Source organism: Zosterops lateralis, assembly GCF_965231275.1.
Source record: "Zosterops lateralis genome assembly, chromosome: 9".
Lineage (NCBI taxonomy): Eukaryota > Metazoa > Chordata > Aves > Passeriformes > Zosteropidae > Zosterops > Zosterops lateralis.
The window spans coordinates 30,962,900-30,985,932 of record NC_139769.1 but is presented as its reverse complement, the minus strand read 5'-3'; the positions used below and the strand labels follow the sequence as shown (position 1 = coordinate 30,985,932).

Below are 23,033 nucleotides of genomic sequence, written 5' to 3'. Positions count from 1 at the left end.
TAGAGCAGAAGATGGACACACCGGACCCTACAGCTGCCCCCCAGACACCCCAGCGTGTTATTGAATGTGGGGCCATGCAGATCCTACAGGGTGCCCGGGCACTGGGAGCTGCATATGTGCCACACCTGCCCCAGTGTTCCCGTGCTAAGACACGGCTGGGATGGGCCACAACGCCTGAGCACGTAGAGGGCATCCGAGGGGACAGGCAGAGGGGCACCAATTCCCTGACATGAACAAAGCCCGTCCTCGTCTTCGACACGCTCAGCAGGGGTAAGACGTCCTCCGTCGCAGCCAAGAGGACCACGCGGGAGACCAGCCAGCCTCTCTGCGGGGCACAGCCCACTACCATCCCTGCCCTCCCCTCTCCTGTCCCGGTCCTGCTGCTGGACATATACTGACATAGATGCTGAGCCTCAGAGCATCCTCCCTCCCACCCGCTGGGATGGACAGCTAGTGTGGGTCAGCCAGCTGGTCTGTTGATCATCCTTGCTCCAACTCTCAGGCTGTTACCTGTGTTCCCACACATCCCAGGCACACAGTGCAGCTCCAAAGCCCCCCAACCCCCTCCTACGGGGGAGGCAAGCTGAGCTGCCTGCAGAAGCGCCACAAGGAAACCACGCAGCCAGATTCACGTATTGAGTGTCTCTTCAGCGGGTTTGCCCCTACATATGGGTGCATCTACTGAATATACACATGCCTTAGCCATGAGATACTGGAAACTGTGCCATGTGTGCCTGGTGGTGCTGAACTAATGCATACAAAAGTGTGGAGGGGTCAATGGACCCTCCAAGTCCACAATTCCTCCTGTCCAGCTGCAGGAGGGTCCGAGTTTGGGGCTTGGTGGATAACCTGCCAGGGCACATGGCTTTGGCACCTGCTAGTTTGCTCAGGATGCTGCCAGGTCCAGGAGGATGGACTGGTGTCAGAATGCTGTGGGGTGCTCAGGGTGGCAGAGCCCAGCTCAGGTGCTTCAACTGGACTGTGATCCCAGGCTGGGAGCCAGGGAGAGCTGGAGTGCCCTGCTCCATGCTCGTGGGGTGGTTGTAGGCATGGGCATCAAGCAGCTGCCACTGAAATTCTGCTACGCGCTTTCCTCTCCTGACAGATGAAGATATGGGTTAACTCTGGGGGAGGAGGACCTGGAGATTTCCCCATGGAAGTAAAAGGTGATAGCATCCCGCTGCCAACTGCCATGCATCACCCGTGGGACATCCAAAATGCATTTCGTGGGCAGTTGAGCTGCCCTGGAGTGGCTGTGGTCGATGAGGGAAATGTCCCCTCGGAACAGGATGCTCGCTCCTCCCTGGCTGCACACTCCAGCAGCTGGGTGTGGTGCCGGGAGTGCCCTCAGTCTTCTCCCTGTGCAGCTGGGGCTGGCCAGCAGGGAGGGCACTTCCTGCCTCTCTATGTGGCATGTCCAAAGCCCCAAATGTCCGTGGAGTCTTTGATTTCACCCCATGATTGCACAGCCCACTGAGACCTGCTGGCAGCTCCTAGCTCCTCCTGCAGCAGCAGGTGGTGGCTGCCGGTCTGTCCCTGCTCCAGCGAGCACACACTCGCACACATCCCTTCCCCAGGCACCTGCCCTGCATGTGGGCCACTCTTCCTCTTGGAGAAAGTCCAACTGAAGTTTGTCCCCTCCAGCCAGGGAAGAGAAGCTGCTCAGTCCCAGTCCTTGTCACCAGGAACACACACTGCGTCAATAAATAACCCTCACCCAAGCCCGTGCTGCTCCCGAGCTCAGGCCTGTGAGGAGGCGGGAGGTCTGAGCCGTGCCCCACTCTGGGGCTTTGCTGTCCCTGGGGGGTCTCCTCTGAGGCCTCACTGCACAACGAGAACATGAGCAGCTGCTCAAGGTTTATGGCTAAGTCTGAGTGAAGTGGCTTTGGTTTGCATACGGGGCTCCTCTGGGGCAGGGAAGGATGGGGACCAGGACAGGTAGGAGCCAAGGGTCATTCTTCACTGGCTGAGTCCTGGAGAAGGCGATGGATGTCCTGGAAGGAGGGACGATCTTTAGTGTCCCGTCTCCAGCAGCTGAGCATTAGCTTATAGACTGAGTCAGGGCATAGCACAGGCTGGGGAAGGTAGGTCTGCAAAGCAAAAGGCAAAAACGGCAAAGAGAATTACTGCCTCAGAAACCAAGGTGCAAACTGCTCTTGGAGAATCCCGTTTCTCCAAGATAGGGTGCCCTATCTCTCCATGGCCCAGGATGGGGGCTGTGTTGCCATGTGCCCAAGGAAAAGGTGACCCCCAGATGGCACAAGTGAGGCAGCTGGGGATACCTGCCTCTATCACCCTAACCCTAACCCTAAACCCTAACCCTAACCCTATCACCCAGACCCTAAATTCTGCAGTGAGGTCAGTGAGCAAGCAGTGCCTTGAGCTGTATAAAGTGCAGGGTTTGCCATGATGGGCCCTTCACCAGGATTCCTTCCCAAAAGAGTTCCTGTCCCATAGCTGCCTCAGCCAAGCTCCTCCCTGTCTGGTCACCTTAAGGTCCTGCACCACTGGCCCTCTTGTCCCATTCCGTCCTGTCCCGCCCCTACCTGCCGGCCCTGGTCCCGGAAGAACTCGCCGGTGTTTTCGATGACCTGCTCATCAGACATCTGGGAGTAGGGCTGCTCCCGGCAGAGTGTGAAGGTCTCCCACAGCGTCACGCCAAACGCCCACACGTCACTGGCTGTTGTGAATTTGCCCTGGTGAGAGGGAGCAGAGTAGGGTCAGGTATGGGCTTTACCCCATCCTGCTCCAGAAGCTGTAGGTGGTCAGGGGTAAAAGCCTTGTTCTAGATGCTTCAGAATCCAGATCTGGATTCTGAGCGGTGCTGGGCCCCACAGACCTGCTTTCTGCCTGGGGCCAGAGCCTGGTGAGCTCCAGGTCTGGTTGGCAGTGACTGCTCTGAGAGCTGGGGCTTCCCAAGGACCCAGCTCCCTGCAAAAGTAAAAACCAGCACTGTTCCCTCTTCCATGTCTTACCACGGCCAGGATAAAATGCCAAGCATCCCGCTGAAAGGATGTCCTGCACTGGGACGTCAAAAATCACCACAATCCCCCCAGCCTGCCTCAAAAAGCTGCCACCACTCCCACTTTTCCCATGCTTCACCCCAAATCTGGGCTGCAGTGAGCAGTGACCTCACCATCCCTCCTGCATCCCCCAGCCCAAGGAAACAGGGCAGTGAGCATGCCCAGAGTCATGTCAGTGCCTGTCAGAGGAGCTCAGGCCCCATGTACCAGCAGGATGCTCTCCCAGGACATCCAGCGGATGGGGAGCACCGCCCGGCCCTGGATGCGGTAGTAGTCCCCGCTGTAGAGGTTCCTGCTCATCCCAAAGTCAGCGATCTTGATGGTGTAGTGCTTCCCCACCAGGCAGTTGCGTGTGGCCAGGTCTCGGTGCACAAAGTTGAGGGATGAGAGGTACTTCATGCCTGAGGCGATCTGGGTGGCCATGAACTGCAGGTCACTGTTGGGGGCACACGGGATAAATGAGCAGAAGGAAGGAAGGACAACAGCCAGAAGGTGCATGGCTCCAGGCAGGGTGTCCCAGGAGCAAGCAGTGCAGCCTGCCCCTGCTATCCCAGGCAGCCCTACCTAACAGTGGGTGCATGGCCAGCAGAGGGGCTGCCTGCCTGCTGGCGGGACAGGAACTGGTTGAGGTCCCCGTTCTCCATGTACTCGGTGATCATGCACAGGGGGTCATCTGTGATGCACACTGCCAGCAACCGGATGATGTTGGGATCTTTCAGACGTGACATGATCTTGATTTCCTTCAGAAAATCATTCCTTTCCGGAACAGAAACCACATGGATAGGACAGACAGATCCAGAGGGGCAAGGAGGTGAGCACAGACTGGCCAAGAGTGCCACCCACCCACCCAAGCCTCCTGAAGGACCTGTGGGCCCCTTCCCCTAGGACTGGAGAAGATGAGTTCCAGGGTGGGCTCAGCAGGAAGACAGGCACTGGGGAGATGGTTAGGGCCAAGGATCCTAACGTGTGACAGCCCAGCATCCCCAGAGAGCTCAGGTGTGTGGTCCTTTCAGCTGCACTGAGCATACAGCTGATGGAGACAGAGAATGCTTTTCAAGTATCCCAGCTCTCCTGGTGAGGCTCTGCATGGGGGCAATGCTGGGGTGTGTGCCCCTCTCAGCCCCTACCTGGCATTCTTGTTGGCATCTGCTCGCAGCATCTTCACAGCCACCAGCACAGGGTGGTCAAGGCTGCCATCCAAGCCCTCTAGAGCAAAGTCCTTCCCTGCAAACTTCTCCATCCCCTCCACTTCACAGAGGTGAACCTGTGGGAGCAAGGGGCAGCCATTACCTCTGCTCAGTGACAGCCTTCTGCAACCCCTGCGAGCTTGGAAGAGCTTTGCCTGAGCCCTGCTTGGAGCATGCCCAGTTCCCACTCACCTCCCCAAACTGGCCTTCCCCTAGCTTCTCCTTGAAGGTAAGCAGCTTCCTGGGGAACTCCTCGACGGCCACATCCTTGCCGGAGAGCAGGTCCATGGTGAGGGCTGGCACTGAGTAGGTGTTGCCACCTGTCACACCCTGCAGGTTCACAATGTCGGCCTCTGCGTAGTGTGGGACACCCTCAGGGACGCTGGCCTGGGACAGCTTCGCAGGGCCACTGCAGCCTGGATGGACACAGCAGCCCTGCCATGGGTGTCCTGCCCTGCACCCTCTGCTCCCTGGCGGCTGCCCACACTGTGTCCCTGCCTGCCCCAGAGTCCCCGCACTGTCCCACAGGTCCGTATTCCTGCAGGCTGCTTCCCTCCTTCCCCACCAACAGCAAACACACCAACCAAGCCCTGAGCACCAGATGAGCAGAGATCAATGCCTGACCTCCAGATCATTGAGGAAGAGGTGCCAGAGCATCCCAAGTATGATAGTGGGACACAGTTTAGTCTGGCAGTGGATATTGGTGATGGCTTTCAGTCACAGGCTTTGTGTGACCTTCATGTGGGATGCATGGGCGCTTGTGTGATGTCTCCCCTCTGTGACAAAAGGTTTGGAGAGTGGCCAAAAGCTGGGGCTGGGGAGAGGGGGCTGCAGCAGGCTCAGTGCATGGTAGATGGCTGAGAGCACACAGGGTGTCCTGGGCCTCACCTGTGTCCTCCTCCCCTGAGGTGAACTCAGGCAGTTTGCGGATCAGGCGGGAGGGCTCCTGGTAGTCGGGTCCCACGGGGAAGATGCGGTCGTAGGTGGAGCTGGACTCCTGCTCGCTGGAGGAGGAGGAGTGGTTGTGGTTGAACATGCTGGATTCGCTGGGCAGGGAGAGGCTGACAGTCATTTCATCATCCAGCATCCTCCGTGATGCCTGTGACACCAGGGCAAGGGAGGAGAGAGGTGGGGTTCCCCATAGCATGGGCAGGATGGGGTGTCTCATGTTCCATGGTACCAGGGATGTGCCCCAACCTCCTCTCTAGTGCCTTGCCCCTGGGTTTCAACACCTGCCTGAGTTCATCCTCATGTTTCCCCCTTCTCTTGTCTGCCTCTATGGAGAAGAGTTTGGCTTCATCAGTTCTGCAAGTGACCTTGGTTAGGTGGTGGCTGTGATGAGAACCCTCCACACCCAGGGAGGGTTCCTGTTGCCCAGATCAGCTTCAGGACAGAGGGATGGACAAGCAGCCAAGTCCCAGTCACCACCCTGCTCAGCTAAATCCCCGTGCTTGGGAGATGGGTGAGAAGCACAGACTTTCTGAGGAGGGGAAGGGAGTATCAGCCCTTGCATAGAGTCTCTTTTCTCCGTGCTGAGCTCCCAGAAGAACCTGCCCAGAATGAGCCCACCGCCACAAAGCACCTCACCAGCTCACCACGCTTACCCACCTTCTCCAGCATCTTCTGCCAGAACTGCCGCCACAGTATGATGACAATGATAGCCACCAGGATGAAGATGATGGCCACCAGGCACCCGATCAGGATGCGTGTGTTGCTGTCATCTACCTTGAGCGTGGGGTCTAGCCAGAGAAGGGGACAGTGAGGGCCGGTCACAGTGGGGTGTGGGGAGACCCCCTGCCCTTTTCCTCTATGGGATTGGGCACAGCCCCCACCCAGCAAGGGGCAACATGCTTCCCATGCTTACCGTAAGTGGTGGGGACCACAGGTGCATCAGCGGGGGGTACTGAGTTGTTGTACATGGCTGCATCTGGCCAAGGAGAAGAGAACATCAGAGTAGGGGTGTGGATGCCCCACAGCCCCACTATCTCCTTGAGCCTCCCACCCCAGAGAGCCTGGTCCCCACAGAGCTCGTACTGATGGTACCTGACTGAAAGGTGATCTCACTGAACATCATCCAGGTATCAGCGAAGTAGTACTGGCATTTGATGGCACTGGCCATGCGGTGGAGCAGTGGCACAGTGACAAAACGGGCGCTGGGGTTCACATCATCCAGCACCAGCACAGAAGAGATGGCACTGGGCTCCCACTCACTGGCGTCAGCGCGGAAGTAGCACTGCACCTCCTTGAAGATCTTCACACCTTTGGCGAACATGTTGTTGCAGTGGACCTGTGGGGCAGCCTGTCAGCACAGCCACCGAAGGGCACAGGGAGGGTGACAGGGTGGGGGGGGATGTGGACCTTCATGGCGGTGAAGTTCCTGATGCGGTCGAACTCGAAGGTGATCTCCACATAGCCGCCAGCTGTGCTCTCGTTGCGCCAGCCCACATAGTCGTAGCCCGGCCAGACATGGTACTCATGGGTCTGCGTGAAGTCATCTAGCCCCGACACCCCATCTGTCAGCTGGCCTAGGCCCTCTGTCATGCTGGCAGTGCAAGGGGACAAAAGGAGCATGACTCTTGCCAGTCCCACAAACCTGCACAACAAGCACCCCCTGGCAGCTCCTCACAGGCCCCAGGACTCTCAGGGGGGAATTTTGTTTCTGATGTTCTCTCTGGAAAAGGCTGTGGGGTGCTGAGCATATGGTGTAGCTATAGCAAATCCAAGAGAAGGGTTGAGGCTGCTTCCCCCACCACACACTCATGATGTGCAGCCTTCCCAGGCTTGCCTTGTCCCCCACCTCAAGGACACTGCAAGCATTTGCTCTGCTGAGTATCAGCCTGACATCAGCAGGGAAGAAACATCCCCCTTGCCTGCTGCCCAGCATGGCACCCATTCCTCACCTGTACCCAAAGGCCCCATCGTACACCGAGTCATTCAGGTAGATGATGGTGCCCCCGGGAAGGATGAGCTGCTGCCCGACTGGCGCATTGTAGGACACCAGCCCATCTGCAGGGAGGGAAGGGTGAGTGCATGGACACCCTGCCAGTCCTGGGTGCTGCAGGATAGACAGCCCCCACCAGGATGGCCAGCACCCCAGGATGGGCACTGGAGACACAGGGACAGGCACAGGACCACATCACCCACCCAGCCAGACACAGCCGTACAGCTCCACACGCAGGCAGACATTCATGGAGTGGTCAGTGACAGGGAGGAAGCGGACAAAGCGGGCGATGAGAGGCGGCTCCAGGTCCTTGAGGACAATGTCGTAGGTGTTGGTGTTTCCATCCAGCACCTGGAGAGAGAGAAACACGGTGGGGATGGGCAGGAGGAGCCTCTGCACCCACCATCCAATGCAGCCCCCACCCACTTCCTCACCTGCTTCCCATGCCGGTTCCTCCAAGACATCCAGCGGGTGCCATCCCGGCTGTAGTTGATTTTATACATGGGGGAAAACTCATTGCCGTGGCCCTTGGCATGGCGCCCCTGGGTGCCCACCAGCGTGATGAAGTGCAGGGCATGCAAATCAATCTGCAGGAACTCCTTCAGGTCATTTGGATCCACTGGAGTCTTGGGGCACCAGGCTCCATCACCACCCTCTGAGTCCAGCCTGCGAGCCCAGAGTGGAGGAGCTGTTTGTAGGTGGCCGAGAACAGCCCTGTGTCCTCCTTCTCCCTCTATGCCAGCCCAGATCCTGCTGTGGCTATTGCAGGAGGGTGCCCACACTCACCGTCCATACTTGGCAGCTGTGGAATCAGACCAGTGGCTGGAGGCTGAGATGTCCTCGTCAGGGATGTGCCCACCTGACATTCCCAAGGGGTACCGACACACCGCTGCAATGACACCGGCAGGACGCTGAGCAGGAGTGAGTCCCCCCATGGAAATGGCCTGGGCTGGGGCACATCCACCATGCCCCAGGGCAGCACTCTCCATCCCGCTGGCTTACAGAGAGAGGATGAAGCAAGGAGGGGACAGTCCTGATGAAGCAGGCACCTTCCCGAGCGAGTGAAGCCAGTGGCCAGAAGTAGATGCCAGCCCAGCTCCAAGCAAAGTGGGAAGAAGGGAAGGTGGCTCCAAGGGCTAACAGGCACACCGGGCCCTATCCCCAGAGATCTCCTCAGCCTTGCTGGCAAGGATCTTGGCTGTGGTAGAGAACCTGTGAGCTGGCACTGCTGTCCCCATGCTCCAGAGGGCTCACTCCAGAGGCCACTTGGCCAGAAACCTCACCAGCAGCAACAGTGCCTTGCTGCCCCGCTGCTCCCTGTCCTTGCCTGGGGGAACAAGTGACCAAGACAGGCACTCGTCCTCCCTGCTGACCCCTCAGCTCCCATCACCAGCCCTGCTCCCGGCCTAGCTGAAGAGTGGAAAAGTACCTGGGGTGGCAGGTGGGCACCCCTGAGTGGCAGCCGACTCCCTCAGCTCCACATCCTCATTGCTTCACAGGAGTTATTTTTTCATGCCTGGCTGCCAAGAGCACTGCTGAAAGGGCAGCTTGTTTGGCCATGTTTACTGTCTGGCTGCTGGCTCCAGCCCACCGCGCTCCTGCCACACACCACTCCGAGCAAACACCCGCACCGAGGTGGCAAGACTGGGCAGGACACTGTGCCTGAGCCACCTCCCACTCCACAGCCCCTGATTCACCTGGCACTGCATCCACAAAGAACCCATTGGTACATTCCATTGTGCCACCATCCCCAGGACACCGCATACAGGGACCATATCCTACATCAGGCAGAGGGATGAGTGCATCTTCATTATGAGCATTGACACAGTGGGAGCATCTCTTCTTGTCTCCTGCTCCCCCACTTGTGATGCTCTGCAGAGCATCAGACTCCCTGGGGAAACCCTGGGAAAACCTGGTCTCTGTCCATCCCTGCAGCACAGGATGGGCCTGAGCCCTGTGGGAACAGCCATCTAAACACATAGTGCTGCCGGCTGGCGCAGTGTTGTGGTTTCCAAGCAGAAGCCAGGCACCTCGTCAAGCCACTTCACCAAAGCCAGCCTTGGTTTGCTGCAAAACTGCCAGAGAAGGCAGAGCCCAGCAGAGAAAACAATAGCTTGGCACCTGGCAGCCTCCAGACTCAGTGAACCCCCATGGGCAAGGGCCCCACTCAGAGCCCAGGGCTCTGGCTGGAGTGCTTTGCCATGTCCAGCATCCTGACAGCTGCCAGGGGCAGGACAGCACCAGCGGCACGCAGAGAGGGCTCTGCAGGTCACTGCAGGTGCCCAAGTGAGGTGCAGGACAGCAGAGTGACCAGTCAGGTGCAGTCCTGGGGAGCCATCACATACTGCTCCCAGAGCTGAGAAAGTCCCAGAGATGATGGAGACAATGCAAGTCCAAACTTGGCCACCTGGCAGGAGAAGTGAAATTACAGCACCTGCAGCCACCTGTGGTCCCTGTCTGACTTACCGGGGTTGACCTGGGCTCTGGCAGCATGTGGGACGTGCAGCAGCAGCAGTGGCAGCAGGGCCAGTCTGGGGGTGGCCAACATGTCAGCAGTCCTGTGGAGACAGAACCAGGGCTCATCACTCTGAGGCAGCTGAGGAGGGGGCAAACATCAGCCCTGCTTGGGACAGCTAGTTGAGGATGGGAGCACTTCTCCTGGATGAGACCCCACCTCAACCTCGGAGGAGGAACAGCACCCCAAGCCTCAGATCTGTGGTGGTGGTCACAGGGGTTCCGGACACTACCCCTGGGAGCCATGGTGTGCCACATCCACATGGAATGGCCACAGGACTTGTGGGAAGCTCCCTGGGCTCTGCCCAGGGCCAGCACTGGCTGCCTCCACCACAGGGCACAAAGGCTCTGGCTTGGCCGCCCACCCTTGGCTGCCTTTGAAAGCAAGAAATTGCACAACCCCATCATATAAGACAATAATAGCAGGGTGCCAGAGCAGTTTCCTGCCTACTAGCTCCAGAGAGAGGAGAGCAAATAATCGCCCGGGATTTACAGGGTATTTACTGTGATAGCTCCCTATGGCAGAGTGGATCCCAGGGACATGTGTGACACAGAAGGTCTGGCAGAGGGTGTGGCAGCCAGCTTGCACCCTCTGCTTCAAAGGGAGCATGGGATGGGGCAGGAGGGAACCTGGGGGTCCTGGGAACAAGGGCTTGGGCCACAGCATGGGGAGGGAAAGGACTGGTGCTGCTGGGGCTTCTCCTCAGAGAGGACAAGGGGACCTCCTCAGGATGTGGAGGGCTGTCACCACACCCATCATCTTGGCTCCAGCCAGCTCTCAGCTGCCAGGAATCCCCAGAGCCCAAGCAGCTCCCACTGTGCCCACACACCTCTGGTGACCACCATGGAGTTTGGCACCATGTTCGGGGAAACATCAGAGACACTCCTAAGCATCACCAGCCCTGCCCCAGGCTCCCTGAGCTCCCCTTATCTGCCAAGAGAACACTTCACACCAGCACCAGATGCAGCGGTTCTCTTTCTATTTAAAAAGGGTGTTTTAATCTAGTTTAAATGCATTCACCTTTGAGAGAGCACCCTACTAACCTGGGGGTTAAAGGGACCACAGCTCCTGGCCAAATGGAGCCTTGGCTACTGGGGTAAATCCTAGCCAAGCCCACTGCACCAGAGATATCTGTCCTGGCTGGCACACCCTTGAACCAGCCCAACGCCACTAAAACTGCAGGTGAATGCCTAGTTGTGACCCTGCATCATGCCATGGCCTTGTCCCCACCACCAAGAGAAAGGCTAAACACACCCAAAAAGGCTGCCCACATCCCACAAAGCCAGCTGGGAGGCCCTGGTCACTGCCACAGGTGGGATTTGGCATGGCAGGAGTGAGACTGGGGCTTGCTGTGGCTACATCAGCACCCAAGGGGAGAGCAAAACCCCAGGAACTGCCACATGCACTCTGCTAGAAGCTCTCTGCACCCCACAGACCCCTGCTGGATTCCTGGGAGACTCTGCCAAACACCACAAGGTCTTCAGGAGTCACAAGTAAACACCTGCACTTGGGATCATTCCCCCCCGCCTCCTTTTTTCTAATTTTCTTGGTTAGTATTTTTGTTTGTTTGTTTGTTTTGAAAAGCACATATGTGATTGCTTTTTGTTCCCCTTTTCCTAGCTGTGAAACTGTAGCTGGTTGCAACTAGCTCATCTGCAACTTGGAATTTCAGCCGCATTTCCGAGAGGCACTCGCAGGAGGCTCTTGCGTTTGATGATGGCCAGTTCTCCCAGCATTAAAATCTTAATTTCCTTCTGCATTCCAAAAAATATCCAGGGATATTTTTCCCCAGTATTCTTTCAGGCTGAGTAAACTCTTTAAGCATCAGGATACCAGATGCTGTAATCTCCTGCAGAGAATGCATTTACATTTAGCCTAGCATAGGGAAATCATCCCCACATAGCCACTGGGAAGTGCTCATTGTTCCTCAGGGGTGTGAGGCTGGGGGACAGTGACTCAGGCCATGATGCTGAGGGCCAAGGGACATGCGGTCAAACACATGGGCAGTATTGGCAGCCCAGCTGGAAATCAGTTTCATTCCACCAGCCCTGCAAAAGGAATGGCTTTGCAATATTTTGACTGAAAATGTTTGCTGAAAATTTTCAATCTCTGGAAAGTTTTAGTGCAGAGAGTTTTTGGAGCTCCTCCCTGGCATCACCCGGGCTTTGAGTTTCCCTTGGCTGCTGCTTTTTTGTTGTTTTCCCTTTTTATTTCCCTCCTTTCTTATTCTAGTGAAATAACCAAGGGAAATAACTGGGGAAAAAAACTAAATCCACATTTGTTAAGAGACAAACCCCACCCGAACCATGGTCCCTCTTGCCGTCAGCCCATTCCAGGTGAGGTTCTCAGCTGGGTGAGGTCCCCAGCTCGTTTCCCAGGTGGGCACTGCCACCTTTGCTGGCACTGGAGGAGCATCATCCATGGAGAGGGGCCTTGATGGCAACAGCCTGCACTCCTTGTGCACACCAGATCCTGGGCACGAATCTACCAGGACTTCTAGGGCTCCTGTTGCAGAGTCCCTGTCCTCACACGGGGCTGGGGCTGCCGTCCTGCTGAGTGCGCCACATCAAAGCCACACTCAGGGAATGTCCCTGAATGACGACAGGCTCGCTGTGACTTTGGCCGAAAGGTGTTTGGATAAGGAGGTTCAGAATCCCTGCCCCAGCTGGCACTACAGCCCCCAGCATGCCGTGCCGCCGGCAGCCTTGGCGGGAACACAGTGCAGCATGCCGGGACCTGTAGTCCTGCCTTCCAAAAATGCCATTTTCGACTTTTTCTGTGCTGGATGCAGCCCCATTTTCTGCAGCAGCAAGCGCCTCCCCTGCCACGGGCTCGCTGGCTGAGCCCGGCGCATCGCAGTCGTCCGGGGCGCGAGGAGCAGCCGGCACGTCCCCATGGCTTCCAGCTGCCCTGGTGAGACCGGTCAGGAACAGGGCTGGGGGCCCGGGGACAACGTCCTGTGGGTGCTGCGTCCAGCGAGTGCTCCCCGGCAGCCAAAAGCTCCCAGCCCTGCTCCACGCTCTATGCCACGGCCTCGCCCCGCTGCCAGCAGGGCTCTGCAGTATCACCCCAACGCCACCCACGGCTGGCACCCACGAGTGGGCTCCCACCACCAGCACTGGGGCACGATGCTCACAAGCACCAGAGCAGTGGCCTTGTACCCCTCTCCCCAGCATTAACCTGGTGCCTGGCTGGGGGACCCTGGGGACAACAGGGCCTCTCTGGCTGTCCAGCACTGCCAACAGACACATAGGCGGGGAGCTGAAGAGGGACACCAAGAAACGCTGTCCTGGCACAAGGCACAGGGGGAAACCCTGGCACAGAGGGGGGTCACTTGGCGAAAAGGGGTCCATTGTCACCTCCCCGAGTGGAGACAGTGCCCTGCTGCTGCCCCAGATCCTTCCCAGGCAGACCCACCCCCAGCCCCTCTGCATGGGCCCAGCCGCAGAGTACGTTTGACCCATATGCCCCAAAAATCCCAAGCCTAGGAGGGTCAAACACGTCCCCACCCAGCCGAGAGCGACTTACCGGAGTGGGGCGGCAGCAGAGGGCGGGTGGGCTCTTCGCCCCTCGCCCAGGCCGGGGGAGCCAGGTGAGGAGCGAACTTCCCCGGGCTGATGCAAGATGCCTCTGGGAGCTCACTTGCATTCTGTGGATTCCTGGGAGCCGGCCAGAAGTCCCACAATCCTACATCTTGCACATTTGGTTTCAATTAGGGAGCGGAGAGGGGGAGCCAGTCAGCGATCCAGGCTGGCTTTTTGGCAGAGGTTATTTTCTTCGGCCCGAGGGAATGTGCGCAAAGCTATAATTTACAGCAAAACCCATTCAGAGCGCAAGAGAAAAAAATAAAAAAGGTCCCGTGGCCAGCAAAGGAACTTAAAGCAATAGGCAACGTTTCACTTTCCAGTGCTTGCCCCGTGGCTGCGGCATGGCACTACGTGTCCAGGACCCTCCTCCTCCACTGTGGGGCCAGGTAGTACACCCCCAAAATACGGGTGATGAGGATACTCTACAAGACCCTAGAGCTGACCCAGAGGGTCCCACATGGACTACCCCTCTCCAGGCCCCTGGGGAAAGGATTTGGGGCTCCTGCACGGGCACACATGGCCAGGACAGCAGCCACAGAGCCAGCCTGGCTCAGGGCAGTGGCTCAGTGCTCCAGCTCCACAAGCTCCATGCAGAGCTGGTGGCTTGACATCATTTCCAGGCACCAGCCTGGCATGGCGGCCACCAGCTACGCAACGAGGCAGGGAGAAAATAATTAATAACACTACTATTACTAATGGGCTCATTAATTTTCGTGCAACAGCAAAACCCACAATTAAAGAACTTCAAATTTTTTTTAGACTGTTCAGGCTCTGTTAAATTCTATGCTCACGTTATGGGAAGGAAGTAACACCCACTGGCAAGAGGCTAGCAACTCCCTAAAAGGCTTTCCTGTCCAACTAGACACCCCAAAGCCCCAGGGCTGTAGCCTTGCTCCTAAACCAACCTCTCTGCCAGCCTAAAGTCTCCAGACAAACCAGCCAGATCACAGGCACGGAAAGCCACCCCTTGCGCCCAGCAGACACTGGTGACCCTCATCACTGCCACCAGAGAGGGACTGCAGTACCAGCTGAGCCAGCACTGCCCAGAGTAACAGAGGCAGGGAACAGCTTCCTCTGGGCTGGCTGGGAGCGTGTCCGAGCAGTACCCCATGTGCTGCCCCAGATCAGCTGGCAGGGAGAAGCACAGGCTGCTCTACGTGCACACCAGCACAAATACCAGCCAGCTCTGCTCCACTCCCCTCCTGCTACCTGGAATTGCTGCTCAAATAACTTGGCAGCAGCCAGCCCCCTGGTGCTCTGTCCCAGAACCGAATGCAAAGGTGGTGGTCTGCAAAGCCAAAAAAGCCAAAGGCCTGGCCACACATAGCTCAGCCAGCCTGTGGTGAGCCAGCAGTAGGCACAGTGCCAGCCAGGACCCTCCACACTGCCCTGGTGGCCCAGGCACCGTGCCCACGAAACCAAGTACTTGGCTGAGCCTGGGATGCCTAGCAGCCACCTTTGCATCCGGGGCACAAGTGGTGACTTTCCCCAGAGGGAGTGGTTTGGGTCCCATTCCCAGGCCTGCAGGGAAAAATCCCTCCCCAGGCACCCACAGGGCAGTGGGAGGCTGTGACCACATCAGGAACAGGAGAGGAGGTGGCCAAGCTCTACATCCTTCTTCCCAAACAGGAGAGGAGGCAACACAGCTGCTCTGCCTGAGCCAGTCAGGACACCACACTCCCCAGCAGTGGGCTCATGCAGGAGCCAAAGAGCCCCTCCGGGAAAAGCAGAGGGCATGTGGCACTGGTGGAGTGTGCCAGGCTGGTTTTTAAACCCTGAGCAGTCCACCAGTGCAACATACCTGCCTGTTCCTACTTGCTCAAGGCTTGCCACTGTTTGCAGAAATATAAGAGGAGGGTGCGACTCTGCTTCTCCTAGGAACACTCCAAATGAGCACTGCAGGCTAGAAGCCCTGTCTGCAGAGGCCCACCCCAGACAGCCACCCTTGCTGCACTGAATGCAGCACTTGGTATGATGCAGTCGGCTCTCTGCTCCATAAGCCTCTTGGTGGAAAGTCATTGTCACTCAAACATCACCAGATGACAAACAGGAGGGACTCAGCGTTTAATTGGGTGCTTCCAGTTCTGCAATATACAAAGGATAACCAAAAGGGAGCACATAGGCAATGGCAAGGACCCTATTAAAAAAAATAGTTATGTAGATTTAAGAAAAATAAAAATTCAAGATTAAATCCAGCCCCGTACCATAAAAATCCATGTACAATGACTATTATTATATACATGTTTAAAAATAAATGCCTACAGCCTGGAGTGCAAAGAGCAGCACCACAGCTGTGCTTTGTGGCAGGGGAATCCATAGTGTTTGGTTTTTAAATTAAAATATAAATAGAAGCGTACAACGTGCCAAGATCCAAGTGGGTCAAATCCCCCTCTGCACTGGGCCGGAGTGAGCTGGAGCAGTCCCTACTGGGCCCAGCTATCAATCTTCATGTGCCTGAGCTTCTGGCGGGACAGGCAGCCCTGCCTGGGCACCATGCTGCCACTACATCCCGTTCTTCACCAGCTCGTGGATCCCATCCTCATCAATGATCAGAGGCGTGCGGAACTCTCGGTTCTTCACGTACTTCTCCAGACCCTATGGGAATGAGAAGTGGCTCATTAGGAAAACACTGTGCATCACCTGCTCTGCTGGCTGCTCATGGGGGCCTCTGCTCCCCTCCTGTGCTGGCAATTGGGGGCACTGCCCCAAAAAGCTCCTCAGTGAATTAAGTCACTTTTGTGGCTTATCCCCTCACATGTGTGCCTGCCAGCCTAGTCCATCTGCAAGGACCCCCTGAGCTCTGCAGAGCCAGTACTCACTTCTCCTCCGTAGGAGACAAGGGGAGAAATTTCACACTGGATTGGCAGGTCGTTTGCATCCTTCAATCTGCAGAGAAAAATATACAGTCAGGAGAGTTAGGTACAGCCCAGGGGGGACACAGATGGGGCCCAAGATGTGTCGAAGCCAGGCAGAAGGCCGGGGTCTGTCTGGGGCCCACACAGACCCCACCAGCGCAGAGCTGCCCTGGGTTAGTCAAGCGTTGCGTACTCTCCACAGAGGTGCCAGCTGAAGTTTAGATACCAGGAGTGACTGAAAGGGAAAAGAGCTTTAGATGGGATTTTCTTGATGCCTTTCCATGTGTGTATCTACAGCAATGCCTGTGCCCCCAGTCCCACTGTTTTTGATGCTGCATGGAAACGAGTCACCCTTTCCTTCTCCTGTAGCCCTGGGGTGATGTGAGATGCAGTCACAGAGCACTTTCCCATTTGTCTGGACACAAGGTCTTGCTTTAAGCCCTCTCTTGCTTAAAGCACAACCTGAGGACACAGTTATATAAACCCTTCTGCTCACTCAGAAACACTCTCTGCATCACTGTCTGCTCCTCCTGCTTTTGCCTGTTAGATCAACTGCCTTGGCTCTTCTGTTCTGCCTGTGAGCTGGAGCTGGTGAGCAAAATGTCAGCACCACACCAGTGCTGCCCACTGCAGCAGCACTGCTGGGCAGGGGCCCATGCAGGGTCCCTGACCCTGCTCTTGCTGCCACCAGCCTTCATAGGACACGCTTGGATGATCCCTGGATCCAGCTGGCATGTAAGTCTGGGGGTGCAGCTGTGTGGACCCAACAAGCAGCCATGGCAACAGCACCCCAGGGTGCTCCTTCCCAGCCAGTGGCCACAGCAGGCAGGCAGGCATGGCAGCATGCCACCCATGACAGTGCTCCCTTCACGCAAGATCAAAGCTTGTTCCTGCTGCCACACACTCAATCAGCCCCCTCCTGTCCCAAGTGTCAGTAAATAAAACTCACCCATCCCAACCCACAATGGTATTTAGCTTGAGTGTTAGATTCAAGATAGTTGTTTTAAAAAAATTGACATTAAATGGTAATGAAGGGTAAATGTAGGACAAGGTGCATCCTTTCTCCTGTATGTTAACTAGTGCAATGGCTTTAGTCATAAGCCTGAAAACACCTAGAGTCTGGAATTAAAACAGAGATAAATCAGCTGTATTCCACCAGAAAGTACTTGAAGACACAGTTCTGAAGGAGGGGAAGGTAACAAGATTGCTTACTCTGTGAGTCATTTACACTCACCAGCTCCAAGTCCCAGCACGCCTGTGCCTACAGAACATAACAGAAGAATTAAAGCTTCCCTGTGTATTCCCATCAACTTTCAAGCACTGAGCCAGAGGCTTTCGCTGGTGTCACACTCTGGATCTTCCAAACTCAAGAGCTGGAGTAACACAAAGCCCAGCTGGCTGCTGCACTCAGATTCATACATGCTACATCAAAGCCTGCCTGAAGTTTGCTCCATGTTTTTAATCCCATTTCAGTCTGCCTGGATGCCTGGTTGGACACCAGGAGATGGCAGCCATCCCCAGCTCTGGGACCAGCCAGGACCAGTCCCTGTTGTGGTGTGACAAACAGGGGAGTGGCATCAAAGGATGTGCCAGGGTGTTTGCCAACAGCATCCTGCCTGTGGAGTGACCTTTGGGGCTGTGTGTAGTCAGCATCAGGCTGCCGCCATCCTGCATCTGTACCGACAGCATGTACCCATCCAGTTATCCCTGCGGAAAGGAGCCCAGCAGGGATCAGAGCTGCCTGCACCCACCACCACAAGAAGCGGCATCCCCTGTGCCAGTGGTGCCATGCCCCAGCACCCGCATGCGGCCCGCGACCCCGTTAGCCTGGCACACCGCTCTGCCTGCAGCCCGTTAGTCCCTAAGCACAGCCCCGCCACCATGCACCTGGGACATGAATAGTTACTTGTAATTGACATCTGCTGGGCTGGCAGCTGAGCTTCTGTTTGTGATGCTACACAGGAATAAACAAGGGTTAGCAAGGGGGGAAAAAAACAGGGCAAAACAAGTCTGGGGTTTGCTCATCTCTTAAAGGGGCGGCAGGAGATCTTGCGGTTGAGGGATGCATTGATGCCAGCCTGGCAGCTGCATGGATCTGCTGGCGTGTTCTGACTTTAGGAAGCCACCTCTCCCCTGCAGAGGCAACCTTGGCTGTGCAATGGAGGCTGGCAGGATTCAGTTCACAGGTGTTGAATTGAGCAGGAAAACTGCTGCTGACTGAGCACCACTCCTGTTGCCACCACACAGTTCACACCCAGCTCTGCTCCACAGATCACCCAGGAGAGAAGCCCCATAGCTGGTTGCCTCTGTGACACTGTTATCAGTGCTGGGATTGCCTTGTGCTTAATAGCCAGCCCAAAAAGGAGCAGAAGTGACAGGAGAAGCAACTCACCGAGGGATGGCAGGGATGCGTGTGCCATTTTCGTCCACAAAGTGCCCCCCTGCATTAAGAACCCAGCAGTGGTGCAGGGACATCAAGGCATGTCGGGCTGTGGTGGGGTTGTCCTTGCCATTCTGGCTGTCTGCATTCTTCAGGGGAGAGAACTCATCCTCACGCAGCACCTCATACACCACAAACTTCCTGGGGGAACACAGCGTGAGAGCGTCAGGTTTGGAAACTCTGGCTGCTTCCCCTGCCAGGGTGGCTGAGCTGGGCCCACAGCCTTCCCCCAGCCCACACCCACGGGCTGTTTTCACAGCCATGGAGGAGGGAGGGGAGGGCTGGCCTGTAGGGTCAGCAGATGTTCTTCTGGCACAGAAGCAGCAAGAGGCATGCAACACCCATCCCTCCAGCTGCCATCTGATCCTGATCCCGGGGCACTGCCAGTGAGCACACCCTGGCACAACTGCAGAGGCTCTCAGAGCTGCCCCATGGAGAGCCAGCAGCCAGCCTGGAGCCCAAGGAGAGCAAAGGACATACTTGGAAAACTGGAAGATGTCGAAGACAAACTTTTCCATCTTAATCCCATTGGGCTTCTCAGGTTGGATTAGCTGCCCTGTAGTGAGGTCCACATGTGGGATCTTCTTCTCAGCCACGTGGTGCTGCAGTTGTGGTTCGTAAGTGCTGCAATAGGCCAGGAAAGAGATGTCACTTGCCCGAGCAAACCACATCCCCAGCTCAGAAACTGCTGCAGCAGGATGGCTGCCCTGCTCTGACTCCAGTTGCCCCAAGGCACAGGCTGCTCATCCCCACAGCAGCCAGCAGAGATGGCCCCACATGCCTGCACTCTGGAAGTAGCATCCAGATATGGCCTGGAGAAACCTTATCTCAAAGAAGGGGCAGTGCAGAGAGGTGGGGGTCAGGCCAGCTGTGCAGGAGCCAGACATTGGGGGCCTCACCCCAGCACACCTGGAGCTCAACCAGCAAAAAGCAAGGCACAGCCAGCTGTGCTTGGCAGCAGCCCTTCAGCACCAGTGCGCCTGTTCTGGCACTCCAGCAGGCCCTTACTTGACCACATCTTTCAGGAAGGCAGTGGTGAAGTAGTGATTGGCGATGTTGCCAGCGTTGAAGAGCAGCCGCCCGTCTGGGCCCCGCTGCTGGGCAGTGGCCAAGGAGATCTCGCTGTACTCCACCACCTGGTACACACCGTCCACCCGGCACACCACGCCCACCGGCTCCGTGGGATTGGTCTTCTCCACCACCTGCCCGAGGGAAGTACTGTCAGGGAAAGGCACCCAAAATCCCACACTTCAAACACACTCCCTTGTAAACAGTGGGCCCTGATACGGCTTTTTCCTCTGCTGGGATGGTGCAGAGATGGGGATGCTGGAGCCTTCCCCTCCCAGGTGCTTCTGGCAAATGGGGACTAGGCTGTTACGGCAGGGCTGGGTGACAGGTGTCAGACACACCCAGAGGTAACAGCAGGATGTGGCACCAAGCCAACGTGCAGCTGGAAGCAGGCACAGATATTTTTAGCCAGCTTGCTGTGCACAACCAGAAGGCTGCTGGCTCAGCAGAGCCATCCCCCTGACCTTGCACTTCTCCTTGCACGTCACACACCTCTATCTGGGTGTGGGATACTCCAGCAAATCCCTACCCATCACTGTCAACACAGAGTGGTGGTACACAGGGGCTCAGGGCTTTCTCCTTTCTGCATGCTTAAGGTTTATTTCCTCTTTCATTCATGCAGACCAGGAGGAGAAACTGCCTTCCCTTTCTCAGCTTACCCTCGGAAAGCTTCAAGGCCATTAAGTCCTTTTACCTGTTTGCCAGAGCCAAGCCCAATGCAAACAAAACCCTTGGCTGTCAAGCCAGTCTTTAAGTAAAGTTTTAACTGTGCAATGTTCTGTCCACAAGACATGGGGCTGGGTCCAGCATCAGCTGCACCCACCATGTCCTGGTCTGGTGCGCAGGATGTCAGGCTGGGGACAACTGGCAGCTTATTGCAAGGATCCTGTCCGCCTGTGCTACCCACAGCCACCCAGGAAAGAGCTGCCCAGCATCCAGGTGTGCGCCAGGGCTCCCAAGTAGCCTCTTTGGCCCCAGGGGGACCTCTGAGCCCCGGGCCTGTTGGTGCCACATTCCTGTGCAAAGCAGAAGAGCAGTGCCAGGCATCCTCCAGAATGCCAGGGGCAGGCAGGATTACCCCAGGGGCAGGTAGGACTCTAGCAACATGTGTTACTTCACCAGTGAGCTCCAGGTACTTAGCTATCCCTCCTGGTTATGGCAAGGCAGCAAATGAAGGATGAAAAGTTAGGGAAGCCAGGCAAGGAGCAGGACAGACCCTACCCAGCTCTGCAAGAAGCACAGTAGTTGCCTGCCTACTCCCAAAACCATACCTTGGCCCCACAGTCTGCTCCCTTCTCCAAGCAGAACCCAATGAACCTGGGGTCAGCCACCTTCACTAGGATGTTGTCCACGCAGTAGACATGGACACTCTGCACCCCCCTCCGCTCCATGTCATCCATGATGCCGTGTGAGCCCAGGGCCCGGTACAGGCCCCCGTTGCCATCTGCAGAGGGAACACACCACTGGGGCTGCAGCAATGCCCCACTGTCCACTCCCACCCACCCACCCACCCACCCACATTCATCCTCCATCCCCATGGGCTGATATGAAGGGTCATCAGCCTAGCCATACCCCAGCCTGGTTCTACCTGCCAAGACAGACACCTCCCAGCCTAAGTCAGCCGTGGGGCAGGTCACAGTGATAACTGCAGCTCTAAAAGCTGCTCCTCAGCACCACATCTCATCCCTGGCCACCTCTCCTGTCAGCTCCTGGCCACCAACCTGGTGCCATAGCAATCTTGCCTTTCTCCTCCAGCAAGATTTTCCCATCGAATCCCAGGGCAGGCAGCATGCCTTGCTGGAAGAAGATGACATTCTCCTTCTTCAAGCCAAAATACCGATGTTTCTGGAAGAACTCCTTGGTGGACTCCATAGTGCGGCCACTTGTCATGATGTACCTGTTGCAGAGTAGAAGACACTCAATGAGCAGGAAGGAGAGGCAGTCTCACACCCTTCATCCCGGATGTGGGGAACACCCAGGGCAGGCTTTTCCCCCTTCTATACTTAGGATGATCTGACCTGCTGTGGTCCCACCACTTTGACAAGCCAATGAAGGGTTTCACCCTTCCTTGCAACATCTATCTCCAAAACTATACCACACTGTGCATGGGACACCCAGCTGCAGTGGCCAGCTCTTCCTTTGTCTACAAAAGACCTCAGCAGCTCATCTCCCTGTCCCCCACCTTGCATGGCTGCTGTCCTGCATGGGGACATGAAAGCCTTTCCCAAGGGCTGTGGGACTGAGTCTGACAACGTGGGACCTGCCAGTGCCATCCTGAGCCTTGAACCACCCACTCGAAGGAACTATGCCCATTGCAAAGAGTTGACATAAAGAGGGGCTATGCCAGTCCATCGTCCTTGGGCTGCCAAGGGGCTCTGCATCAACCTAGGGGCTACTAGGGGGAACTGTCCCAATCCAGGCTAACCTCAGGCTGCCAAAGGGAACTGCACCCACCCAGAGGATTGCAGGCTGCTGACACCTAGAGAGCAATGCAAATCTACCGGACCCTGATCCAGTAGCGCCAGCTGGACCCTGCCGACACCACCCCACAAGCCTTGCCCCTCCGAGGCCGAGGCTCACCAGGGGATGTGGCAGGGAGTGCCATGCTGCTCCTCTGCCATCTGCTGCAGCCGCCGCAGGCGCTGGGCCTGGAGGTGGAATAGGGTCTTGCGGGAGGGCAGCCCCACGTCGCACATGCCCTTGGGGTAGGGGACGCCGAGGCGGGTGCCCTGTCCGCCGGCCAGCAGCAGCACGGCCACGCGGCTCCTCGCGATCTCCGCCAGCCCTGGGGGAGCAGACACGCGTGGGGCCCGCCGCGCCGGCTCCGCGCCGCGCCGAGCCCCGCCGCCCCGCGCACCTACCGCGGCTCTCCCAGCGCGGCACCAACCCGCGGTCGCGGGAAGCGCTGCCCAGCACGTCCCGCGGCACCGGCTCCATGCGCGCGTCCAGCCCTGCCGCCGCCACCGCCCCGCCGCCGTCCCCACGGGCGCGGCGGAAGAAGCGGTTGATCTCGGCCACGTCCATGTGGCACAGCTCAGCCGCCAGCGCCCGGCGGGCCGCGCCGTTCAGCTCGGGCCAGAAGCGCAGCACATGGTCCTGCCCGCCCGCCGCCAGCCGCTCCCGCAGCTCCGCCATCGCACACCCCTCAGTCCCGGCCTCCTCCATCCCGCCCGCCGCCGCCGTGGGGCCACCGCCCCCCACAGCACTTTATCACCCATGCCGGCCAATGGCCGGGCCGCACGCCACGTGGTGCGTGCCGCCTGCCCAATGGGCGCCGGGGGAGGGGCAAAATGGCCCGCCCTCCTTGAGGCGCCGCCGCCAATCGAAGCGGCCGCTACGGCGCCGGCGGGGGCGCGCGCCGCTGGCTGCCATAGCAACGCGCGCCACGTCAGCGCGCGGCCCCGGCGGGCTCGAGGG

At 57.4% G+C, this 23,033-nt stretch overlaps 2 protein-coding genes across 3 annotated transcripts; both read right to left on the bottom strand.

Moving 5' to 3' along the window:
- Positions 1-669: 669 nt before the first annotated feature.
- On the bottom strand, positions 670-13,298 carry DDR2 (discoidin domain receptor tyrosine kinase 2). 2 transcript variants are annotated; one of them, XM_083867401.1, is made up of 17 exons: positions 13,195-13,298; positions 9,618-9,709; positions 7,938-8,040; positions 7,586-7,817; positions 7,355-7,502; positions 7,111-7,216; positions 6,569-6,752; positions 6,254-6,497; positions 6,075-6,137; positions 5,819-5,949; positions 5,099-5,309; positions 4,403-4,626; positions 4,151-4,287; positions 3,588-3,779; positions 3,231-3,459; positions 2,547-2,696; positions 670-2,090 (listed from the first exon to the last, which is right to left on the bottom strand). In XM_083867401.1, exons 2-17 carry the CDS (start codon positions 9,697-9,699, stop codon positions 1,953-1,955), a joined length of 2,574 nt encoding a protein of 857 aa, XP_083723527.1. In that variant the 5' UTR covers positions 9,700-9,709; positions 13,195-13,298; the 3' UTR covers positions 670-1,952. The 2 variants fall into 2 exon arrangements, with proteins under 2 accessions (XP_083723527.1, XP_083723528.1); XM_083867402.1 differs by having other exon boundaries at positions 4,403-4,563.
- Positions 13,299-15,310: 2,012 nt separating this feature from the next.
- Positions 15,311-22,781, bottom strand: UAP1 (UDP-N-acetylglucosamine pyrophosphorylase 1; the record flags this gene model as incomplete). The annotated part of the gene is made up of 10 exons (XM_083868129.1): positions 15,311-15,848; positions 16,073-16,139; positions 18,015-18,062; positions 18,501-18,689; positions 19,029-19,172; positions 19,557-19,750; positions 20,888-21,060; positions 21,338-21,513; positions 22,197-22,401; positions 22,478-22,781. The coding sequence occupies 10 exons, from the start codon at positions 22,779-22,781 to the stop codon at positions 15,756-15,758; spliced, it is 1,593 nt and encodes a 530-aa protein (XP_083724255.1). The 3' UTR covers positions 15,311-15,755.
- Between the last annotated feature and the right edge of the window lie 252 nt (positions 22,782-23,033).

Excerpts from the sequence above, each read along its gene's own strand:
- DDR2 (XM_083867401.1), bottom strand. The coding sequence starts at position 9,699 with ATGTTGGCCACCCCCAGACTGGCCCTGCTGCCACTGCTGCTGCTGCAC. Across the intron at positions 7,217-7,354 it reads GTACGGCTGTGTCTGGCTGG|ATGGGCTGGTGTCCTACAAT; the intron begins GTGGGTGATGTG and ends CCCTCCCTGCAG. Across the intron at positions 3,460-3,587 it reads GGCCATGCACCCACTGTTAG|TGACCTGCAGTTCATGGCCA; the intron begins GTAGGGCTGCCT and ends TGCCCCCAACAG.